The following is a 10,874-nucleotide window of genomic DNA, read 5'->3' as shown; positions in this document are numbered from 1 at the left end:
CACACACACACACACACACACGAGGCATCTGATTCTGAGGTATTTATCTAGGAACTGTGCACAAACTGTGGGAGTGCATGAAATGCCCAAGACATGTCCCTTGCCTTCCAAATGCTCAAGGCTTTGTCCAGTTGGAGAATCGAGGTGCATGCACACAGGTATGTTGCAGCTAGCAACTGATCGGCGAGTTGCGGGGGCGGCAGTAAATACTGCAGGAGATCAGGCACAGCAGGCCCTAGTAAAGGCTGGAATAATCTAGAACCACCTCAGGGAGGGGATGGGACCTAAACTGGCCTCTGAAGAACCCACAGAATCCTGGAAGCTGGGAGCACAGCCCCTGGAGACAGACAAGGCTAGCTCAGAACTCACTATGTGTTCCCCTGTGTACTGAATGTTGACCTTGAATTGGTTACTTGAGCCTCTAAGCCTTCATTTTACCATCTGTGAGACAGGGACAGTGATAGGATGTAGCTCATGATGACGCCCTGAAGTGCCCCCACAGGCAGTGGGCACTCAATCCATGTTAGCTGTTAGCAGTAACTGCAAAGGAAAGAGAGGAAGAGGAGGGGGCAGGGGGCAGGGGGGTTTTTGAACTATGGCCACAGGAAATGGATACTTGCATCCAAGAATATCCGCCTTTAGTACTATTTCCTCTTTAGAGTCTTCGTCTTCTCAGATGAGCCGCAAACATAACTTGGAACCATAACGTGGAACAATAGAAGAAACTCGATTCAAAAAGCACGAGGATCTGGTTCTGTACAAGTGCAGGCGCAGCTCTTATCTCTCTCCTGTCCCAATGCCATTCTTGGTGATCCAGTATAAAGCTGGAGAGGCTGAGGATGAGGTCCGAGGTCAATGGGTAATCATCCACCAAGCAGGTAGCGAGGGCAGAATGCAGAGGGCTGGTGCACACTGGGTTAAGAGCTGGGCGGGGAGGGAAGGGAGAGGTAGCCGTCAGTTCAGAGGTAAACATCACCGGGTATCTGTCCCTTGGTCAAGCTGAGTCTCTCAGCCAGAAGTCGTTAGAAGGCATTTGGATCTGACATGAAATGTTAATAATGTTCCCTGGTAAAAAAAATAACTCATATGTTTACTTAGGAGGTTTTCCAGAAGCGCTCAAGGCTCTTTCCCGACCCAGTTCATCCTCACTGTCGTGGCACGTCTTTGAAGGTGCTGAGGAAACTGAGGTGTAGGAAGGGAAAGGGTTTTGGTGAGGGGAGTGGGTCTGTTCTGCCCTCCTTGTATGTTCTAGACTTTGTCGTTGGGGTGGGTGGGAATGGGGAGGAGCCTCAACTCAGGAGCCCAAGGTGGGCCAACAAATGGAGGGACCAATTCTGGTCTTCCATCACCCCTTTGTCTAGGTCTTGTCCCATGCTCGCTCCACCCCCACCTGAAATCACAGGTGAAGGGCCTGCTGTCATGCAGCAGCCATTCTGTGCCATGCCAGCATACTCGATGTCACTACAATCACCGCACTCACAGGATCGATGTGGCTCAGTTCTCAACAGTTCCTCTCTCCTATTGGACTGAAACTTCGCTGTGGGCAGGGGCTGACCAAGTAGACTATTCAGGATCCAAATAGAGTTTCCAGATAATATCCGGGATGCCCAGTTCAATCTGCATTCACATAAACAATGCATTTTATATTATTTTTTAGTATTAGTATATCTCAAATATTTCATGAGACATACTAAAAAATTATGCATTGTCCATCTGAAATTCAAATTTAACTGAGCATTCTAGATTTTTATGTGCTCAGTCTGGCAACCCTAGCTCCAAAGCACCCTGGTAGGATCCAAGGATGGAGCTAACACTGAAGGGCTAAACCTGGCTCTTGTGAAAACGAGTTGGGAGAGGTGGTGCAGGCAACAGGGAGACCAGAGCTGGAGTCTGGGACCCAGCTGGTGCAGGAGGGACCAGCTTCTGAGGGATGGATGGATACACAATGCCCCTCTCTTTGCAATGAGTCAGCTTCAGCCTCTATGCTCAAGGCTCAGTCCCATTAGAAAGGTTCATTTGGAGAAAAAACAGAGAACTTCGGGTCTCTGGGCAAAGTTAAGATCCCAGTGTGCAAGGTTAAGATCTCAGCTTCCTGCTTTCATTCTCTCCCCTGAACTTGGGCTCAAAGAGAGGGTTTAGGACCCTTTGCTTATGAAGCGCTGGCCATTGACAGGCATCTCTGCCCTGCATTAGGAAGAAGCAGTCTACACCTGCGAGAACTGAGGCTACTGGACTCTCCTCCCCTGTCCTGATGCCAGGGCCCCTGGCCCTCTTTGAGTGTTCCTGAGCTTTGGACACGTCTACGTCTGAGAGATTAGGGTGGAGCGAGTTGCCGTGGGGCACCTCTCTGCTGGGTGATAGCAGACCACCTGATTGGTTCTAGAATCAGTACAGAACTGGGCAGTGGCCACATGAGGTGGACAAACTGTTCTGTCATCAGAACCTCAGACTCTCATCCCACAGGGAAGCTCAACCCCTGTGGGATCTGAATGGAACAAGATGCTCAAGTGGCCCCTGGCATATCCGAGGAGCCCAGCCAATGAGAGTCCTGTCCCTCCTGGGCCAGAAGGGGTCTTGGACACTCTTGAGTCTGGTGCCAGTTGGGCATCTCTGCTGCTCCTCCTGACCTATCCATCTACCTCTGTCCCATTGCTGATCTTCTGACCTTAGGTTCCAGGCTCTTCCTAGGACCATCCTCCTCGAAGACCTACCCCAAAAGGTCCACCACCAGGACCAGTTTTCAAGGCCTCAGACCACCTGTAGGCCACACCTTTCTGCGAATGGTAGTAGACAGGTTTCCTTCCCTGCCCACCAACAGTGCCATCCTCTACCTCCCCTACCCTGTTTCCCAGGCTCAGCCTCACAGAGGCCACCCACTGGGCAGGAGGGGTACCCCTAGGGGCTAAGGCTCACTCCCAAGTCACCAACTGTGCAGAACTGAACAAGGGGCTCCCCTTCCCACTCCTGATTTTTTAGTTCTCCTCTACCAGAAAAACAGGGAGATGAAATCCACGCCTGGCATGTGCCTTTGTGTACCAGTCAGTGAAGGACAGGCCCAATTCTAGTACTGAGCAGGCAGTTGGCCAGGAGCAGTCAAGATTACCCCTCCCTTCATTCCCAGGGTGGCAAAGGGCATTCATTACATCGAGCGGGGAGGGGGGAGTGTTTAACTCACTCTAAAGGGGGCTGGGGTGATGGGGGTAGTGGGAGGGACAATTCACAAAAGCCAGGGCTAGAAACTCCCAACGGTTTTTTTTTTTTTTGAACTTCCCTTCCCTCCCTCCCCTCCCCTCCGCCCCCCCACCCCCGGGCTAGGCTCCCCTCCCCCACCTCCAGCCGCTTGGTGGCCTGCAGCCAACACTGGCCACACTGTCCGCATTCAGGCCTCCTGCCCTCCTGGCCCTCTATCTCTTCCCCTGGCCTTCCCAACACTGCGCTCTCTCGCCACCTCTCCCCCCTTAACAACCCCCCATTATGAACCGTGTTGACCTCTTCCGCCCGGGCGCCCAGCACAGGCTTGGCCCCTCAGTCCCAGACGGGCAGGCAAGGGGCTTGGGCGCCAGTAGCAGCCCCGCGCCCACCAGGCCGTCAGTCCCGTGGCCCCTGGCCCTGCTCGGCCACTCCAGCCAGGAAGATCGCTGCGTCTGCAGAAAGGACGCAAGCATTCCCGGGTCTCGGCTTCCAGGCCCGGGGAAGCCGCACCTTGGAGCTCGGCCCACTCCCCTTAACCCCTCGGGGCCCTTAACCCCTTCCTGGTTGGGGAAACCAAGGGCCCCAGCCTTGCCACCCAAAGCAGGACGGGTGAGATGGGATCCCACATTTCCCCGCTCACTAAGGAAGTGGGGACGGGCAGGCCTTGCTCCTCTGGCCTCTTCCCCCTCCCACTCCCCATCCACCTCGCAGGAAGCCCCCCGCCCCCTGCCCTGGCCGCGTTCGCGGCGCCTCCAGTCGGAGCCTCTGGCCTGGTGGTTTCCGGGGAGAGAGGCTGGCAGAGAAAGAGCCTCGCAGCTTCCTCGGTGGGGCGGGGCCAGCGATGGCAGCAAGGGACGCGGAGAGGGTGGGAGGATCCCCTCCCGGCTGAACCTGCCCTACCGGGCAGGGATTATTAGGAAGGAACACCCCTGCCACATCAGGGCCAGCGCCAGGGTGTGTTGCGCCCTGGGGTGGGGGTGGGGGCAAAGATCAGCAGGTGCCTGGCGGGCGCGGCGCTGGGGGCTGGCCCCACCCAAGTCTCCGCGCGGCTCGCGCACCCGTGCACCCCTCCCCCCCACCACGCAGATCCCGGGTTTGCCAGCGCGGTGGGCAGCGAAGGCCTGAAAACTCTGAGAGCGGGGGCGACGCCAGCACAACCCCCCCGCAGGAATTCCCCTCTCCTTTGGAGAGCCTCTCGACTTCCGGGGAGCGGGGTCACTCCCCGGGTGCGGGCGCCTCTGCTCGCGAAACCAGTCCACTTTGCTTTTGCAAAGGTTTAAGCGCAAGTTGCGATAGGTTCCTCTACAACCTCGCCGCCCCCCACCCCCGCCAGACCTAAGGCGGAAGCGGGATGGGGAGAGGGGTCCAGCCGCCTCCTGAGCCTCTGACGTTCGCTCTTCGCTAATCTCAAACAGCGAAAGTGCACCTTCAACATCTCCATTTAATATTTACATTCAAGCAGGTAATAATTGGAAGCTTATAGTTTAGACATTTCTAGTAGCAGCAGTTTCTAGAGAGCTCGTTTAGCCTTTTAACAAAAAAAAATTTTTTTTTGCACATAGAAACAACACATCCATGTGTACAGTATCAAAAAATATATACCAAGGTTACTGGTATTGCAGTTCCTGGAAAGGGAGGAAATGAAATCAACCGAAATACTGAATGAACGGGTAGAAAGGTCAACAGAAAATAGTTTGTCTGATATAGAATATAACATGATCTAGAGAGAACTCCATAAATCTAGGTTTTTATATTTCAATATATAAATACCTACAAATAAATATATATATATCAGCCCAAAGGGGGTGGTGGGCCTTTTGAGCTCAAACAATACATTTCAATAATAACACCACGTACAAACGGGAGTAAAGTCTGCACTTGACAAGTTAGCACGGTTAAAATATAATACTATAACTCTTAGACCGCCTCGAGTGGCTGCCCTGTCAGTCCCGGAGGTCCACGAGAGAGGGGATGGGGCAGATGAGGGGCGAGACCCGCAGGCACGGCGTGGAAGGCGCCAGTGTGGGCCGGGCGCTCCGGACAGAACCCGGTGGAGGGGCGCGGTTGCCGCGGCTTCTGGCATTTTCGCGCTGGGGCCCGGCCCGGATCTCCCGCAGTTGGAGAGAGGAGGAGTCCGCCCCCAGGCCCCAGGTGTTACGCCCCCGCGGGTACAGCGCTTCCCCTTCCAACGCCCTTCGGAAGGCTACACCGTCACGTACTCCTTGAACGTGACGGTGAGGCAGTTTGCGGTGACGTCGGTGATAATTATATTCCCAAAGAAGGGTTTGAACTCGCTGAGTGGCTCCTCGGGCTCGTCCTGGGCCTCGGTCGGAGGCTTCTCGGCCGCTGTCGCCGGCGCAGCTGCCACCACCGCGGTTGCGGGCGCCTCAGGCTTCACCTGGAGGGCGCTGGGCGGCTCCCCGGCCTCGCCGCGCGTCTTGACGCAGCGCAAGTCTATGGGCTCGTCCAGGTCCGAGTCCAGCAGGATGACCTCCGGTTGCGGGAGGGCGGCAGCGGGGAGCACGTCTGCTGGGCGCTCGGCGGTGGGGCTACCCCCCAGGCAGGTGGGGGTGCTAATGCTGCGCGCTGTCAGGCGCTTCTTGCAGGGCTCTCGCTCGCCATGGGTCTCGGAGAGGCAGCGCTTGCGCGCGTGGGAGAGATTTAGGTCGACGGCGTGGTGATGGTGGTGATGGTGGTGGTGGTGGTGATGGTGGGAGGGCAGCTGTGTGCCGCGGGGCGGGTCCCAGGCCAGCAGGTCAGGCTTGGTGGTGAGCTGCAACGGCTGCTCGCCGAAGGCCTCCTTGGTCGGGGAGAGCTTGCGGGAGCCGGCCTCCTGGGGCTGCGGGTCCCCGGCCCCCGGCCCCTCCTCCTCCCTCCTCTTGGAGGGCGTTTCCACCTTCTTCTCCTCCGCCCCTGCGGCCTTTTTGAAAGTCCTGTCCGCAGGGGGGTGACGCTCCTCGGCAGCCCGCTTCTTGTGGCTGGGGGAGCGCGCCTCGCCCTCGGCTGCCTCCCCGGACTTGATCTTCACTGCCTGCATGCCATTCTCCATGTACTTGCTCATCACGATCACGATGCGTCCGTTCTTGTTCTTGTTTTTGACTATCTTCATCTTGCCCCCAATCCCATTGCCCGTCACCGCTTCCTTGGGGGCCGGCGTCATCCCGTTGGGGGGACCCTTCTCGGAGCCCTTGCCTGGAGCCCCGACCGCACCGGCCAGGGGCTTCACCGCTCCCAGGTAGCCCTTGGCACCCCCGCCGTGGGCCCACTTATCGGGCGGGTGGCTCTTGGCGCCTAGGTCCGGGCAGGTGGGGCTGGGCGCCTCCTTGTGGCTGCCCTGGTACTGCAGGTCATACATTTTGGGGTCCGGCTGGTAGGGGTGGTGCTTCTTGCTGTTGAGCTGGTAGTAGTATTTGCCGCTCTTGCCTGGCGGCGGGGGCTTGCCTGCCCGCTCCTTGCTGTGCGGCTGGTACTGGTGGTGCTTCTTGCTGTTGAGCTCGTACTGGTGCCCCTGGCCCTTGCCCTGACCACCCAGCTCCAGCTTGGCGCGGTTGTCAGCCGAGGAGTCCTGGAGTCCAGTCAGCACGTTGGAACGACGGGCAAAGGTAGGTACCTAGGGGAATGGGGGTAGAAATGGAGGAAGAGGTAAGAGGAGGGGTAAGGCCAGCCCCAGAGCAAGCCTCAAGCTCCAGGAGTGTCCCAGCCCCTACCAGGTCAGCAGCTGCGTTATGGGGTGGGGTGGGGGGCGGGGAAGGGTGTGGGAGGTCACGATGAAAGGAAGTGGAATTGGGTGTTCTGGAGGAACTCGCCCTGACTTCCGGGCCTGGAGGCAGCTCAGGTGGCAATGTCACGGCAAACTTTTGGACGGCCCCGGGGCCAGGGAGTGTATTCACCTGCACCACCAGCGGTTTGGGCTTCGGCCCTCTCTTCCGATATCCCATCAGCTGCTCCTGCCGTTCCCTGGGGAGAGGGAACAGAAGGCAGTGCTATTAGCCTCAGAGCCACCTCCCTCCTGCTGTGCCCCAGCCTGCGTGATGCCCCCCCACTTCGGTGAGCAGCAGGGCCAGCAAGAACCGGAGGAATCAAGAGCTCACGGCAGAAGATCGCCTCGGCTGCCACTTGGGTGCCTCGGTCCAGCCCAGAGTCCCGCTTTACACCCACACCAACCCCTATCTGCCCAAGGGGTCTTCTCCGAAGGTCTCCCCCACCTCAGATGTCCATACCTGACCCGGGGCCCCGCACAGCCCTGCCTCTTTGCCTGCAGCTTGGGGCTGGGCGGCTTGGCACTGGTGTCCACAGCCTTGGGTCCGGGGCCCTGCACAAAGTGCACTGGGCTTCGGGGTCCAGGGGATGCAAACAAGTCCAAATGAGGTGTGCGTCCACCCTGGGCCTCCCCGTCAGAGGCACGGGATGCTAATGACCTCATTAAGATTCAGATAACGAGTGCCGCCGGCAGAAGGGAGGACTCGGTTCCTTAAAGGCCAGGCACTAAACAGGGGGAGGGGCTGCGCCCTTGTTTACACAGCGGCAAATGAGCCAATTAGGGGCTGGGGGCGGGGGCTGGACGCCGAGGCCAGGGCCTGGCCAGGTTCGCAGCCACCTGGTGAACCGGCTCTGGCAAGGCCTTGGCAGAGCTGCTGGGCGGGGCGACGCGGGGCGCACGCAGAAGCACCGCCTCCTCCACGAGCCCGGGCTCCCAGCCTCCCGATTTCCAAATTATTATTAAAGCCCATGTTGGTGGCGGTGGTCAATACAGCCGCCAGGCTTCCGCCTGCGGCCTGGTGGAGGGTGACCTGAGGCTGGGGGGGGGGATGATCCTAGCACTGCCCAGCTCTCTATGGGAGAAGGGAGTGACTCTCCAGCGTTGGCCAAAGTTGCAAACCATTCCCGGGCCAGAAATCCGCTCTCCAGCGACCCTAGGCAACCCCCCCGCCCATCCTTGGGCTAACCCAGGGGAGTTCCACCATGCCTGGGGGCCCGGGCCGGGGCCTAACTCCAAAGTTGCATGGCATTGCAACAGCCTGCGTTTTAAGTCTTTGGGGACCCATTATGCAACATGGCATGGTTATAGGGTGGTGAACTCCCAGGTGGAACCTGGGCAGGATCCCTTCTCGGCACCCCCCTACATCGCAGGAGAGCAGCTTCCCTGCTGGTCGCTTGTTCCAGGGTCTAGAGTTTACAGTTTTAGCGCCAAACGCGCCACAGGAAATAATGCAAAATAAAAGGGGGAGGAGGGATGGAAGGCAGCGGTGTGGCCCAGCTCCGCGGGCTCTTGCCGCTCCTCCCCTCCTTGATCGCCCTTCCCCCTTCTGTCCTCCCCGAAACAGAGAACCGCAGCCACCGGCGGTGAATCCAGCTGCAGCAGCTGCAGCGTGACAAGCATCTGTGCCCACGATGAGCCCCTCGTCAGAAGCCACCCCTCCACCACCAGGCAGTGCCCATCCCACACCCTTCGGGCCAAGCTCCCCCTGCCCTGAGAATGGGGTCCAGACCCACCAAGCAGCCTAGTGGGAGGTGTGAAGGGCACGCAGCTCCAGAAAGAATCTGCCCCCTGCCAATCCCAAGCTCCCTGGGGGGTGAGTGTGGCAACTTAAGGCCTCGTCAACTTTTCTCCAGTCCCCAACAGGTTAAGTTCAGTTCCGTGACGTCCGGTGGTTTCACAATGCCAGCTCCCTTGGAGCTGCCCCGAGAGTTGCCCGTGCCAAGCGGCCAGTGGCAGCAGGAAAGCAACACCTAGGCTCCGGGGGTGGGGCTTCAAGGTAGCGAAAGGAGGGGGGCCGGCAGGGAACCAGGCACAGCCCCAACTTCTCCGCGCAGCTGTAGGGCCACCCGCACGCACCCTTCCCACAGTTTCCCCCAAACACAAGCCTCTCCTTCTCCGGCCCTGCCCACCCCCACCCCCCACCCCCCCACCCCCGCAAGCTGCAGCAACCGCCAAGGATGTTGGTTAGAGGAGCCGAGGCCCCAGCCGTGCCCATTCAGACCCGGGGGGGAGGGGACTCCTGCCAGCCCCCTCCCGGCCCTTTCCCCCTTTCCTGTTGCAGCGTTGGCCCACTCTCCCATTCCCATATACGGTCACGGCTGCGAGAGGCGGCTGCTTGAGGGACGCTCACCTGTTCTGGAAGGCGATCAGCAGCCGGGGATCCAGGATGTTCTCCTCGGGTTCCCACGTGTTATATCTTGCAAGGGAAAAGGGAGGGGGACACGGCGTAAAAAAAAAAACCGAGCCAGCTTTGCGGCCTCCAGGTGGGGAATGACATAAGGCCCTACTCTGTCTTCATGAACCGAAAGCTATTTAGCTGTGGATGTGGGGGTGGAGAGTAAATTTCTGCAGGCCTGACACGGTCCCTGATACACCCTCCCCGAGTCAAAATAAACACACAAGGGCAGGAAGAAAGGGGAGGGGTAAGGAAAATGAAACTAGCAGTTTATTTTGCAGTTGTCAAGAATTTTAAGCATGTTACTGCGACATGTTCCAAAGCCACTTTGCTCACCAGGAACCCTGCGTGCAAAGCAGCCAAAATGCAAAGTCGCAGTCCCCTCCTCCTCTCCCCAGCCCCGAGTCTCCGCGAGGGCTTCAGCCATTCTCCATTTGACCCCTAATCCGATAACCGTCAGCCAAGCGGCCCCCCACACCCCCTCGCGGCCCTGGAGCCCGCTGTCACGGGCAAGCAACCCCCAAATACTCAGCAACACAAAAATATGCCTCTGTGTGTGTGTGTGTGTGTGTATGTGTGTGTGTGTGTGTGTGTGTGTGCCTGCGCGTCTGTCTCCATCCGGTGCCTTCGCATTTCAAATTAAAAAAAAAAATTCCCCACCAAAAGCGCCGCAGTGACAGTTCCCAACATTTTCTGCTTTTTTTCTTCCTCTCCCTACACCACTAGGAGGGAAGAGGCACACAATTGCATTTTCGTCGCTTTTTAATTTTTTTTTTTTTTTTGGTTTTGCAATATGGAGCCGTTCGGTGGAGGGAAAGGGGAAAGGAGCCATTTTCTGCTGCACATCAGTCAGTGCCTGCGCCCTCCCTCCCTCCGCCGGCCTCCCCGGCTCGGCCCCGCGTCTCTCCAGCTCCTCCGGCTCCTTTTAGTGCATAAATTAGTGATGGCATTTCCCGGAGAGCAGAGCACAACACAGGGCGCCGGGCTCGGGCTCGGCGGCTCGGCTTCCCCAGTGCCTGCCACCGACTTCCCCACCCCCTCCTCCCTCCACCCCACCTCCACCCCGCCTCCCGTCCGCTCCCCCCACCACCCCACCAGCCCAGCGGGTCCGGAGCCCGGGAGCCCCGCGCCTCGGCACCGGGTTCCCCCGCCCCTCGGCCGCTACTTACTTGGGGGACCAGCCTCTCCATTTCACCAAATACTCCACTCTGCCCTGAGGGGGGAAGAGACAGCACTCCATCAGCTTCCGCGGGATCCCCGGCTCCGGCCCGCAGCCTCCCCCCCCCCTCCCCGCCTCCCCGCGGGCTGCTCCGGCTGCCGCTCCCCCGCCGCCTCGCCGTCGCCCCCGCGCCGCCCTACCTTGCGGATCCGCTTCTTCTCGATGCTCTCCACCGCGAAGACGTGCTCGCCAACAGCTGGCAGCTCCATGGCCGAGCCGGAGCGCGCCGGGGCGCGGGCGGCCGGCGCGGCTGCAGACGCTGCTGGCTCCCGCCGGCGCCCCGCTGCCGCCCCGGCCGAGGCGCCCCC

At 59.0% G+C, this 10,874-nt stretch overlaps 1 protein-coding gene across 1 annotated transcript; it reads right to left on the bottom strand.

Annotated features, from left to right (window-relative positions):
* Positions 1–4,737: 4,737 nt before the first annotated feature.
* Positions 4,738–10,868, bottom strand: CBX4 (chromobox 4). Its single transcript, XM_029212991.1, has 5 exons — positions 10,707–10,868; positions 10,517–10,560; positions 9,303–9,368; positions 7,083–7,149; positions 4,738–6,802 (listed from the first exon to the last, which is right to left on the bottom strand). Exons 1-5 carry the CDS (start codon positions 10,773–10,775, stop codon positions 5,396–5,398), a joined length of 1,653 nt encoding a protein of 550 aa, XP_029068824.1. The 5' UTR covers positions 10,776–10,868; the 3' UTR covers positions 4,738–5,395.
* Between the last annotated feature and the right edge of the window lie 6 nt (positions 10,869–10,874).

This window comes from Monodon monoceros, unplaced genomic scaffold (genome assembly GCF_005190385.1).
Source record: "Monodon monoceros isolate NGI ecotype Baffin Bay Population unplaced genomic scaffold, NGI_Narwhal_1 Super_Scaffold_9, whole genome shotgun sequence".
Taxonomy (NCBI): domain Eukaryota; kingdom Metazoa; phylum Chordata; class Mammalia; order Artiodactyla; family Monodontidae; genus Monodon; species Monodon monoceros.
This window is presented reverse-complemented; position numbering and strand designations above follow the sequence as displayed.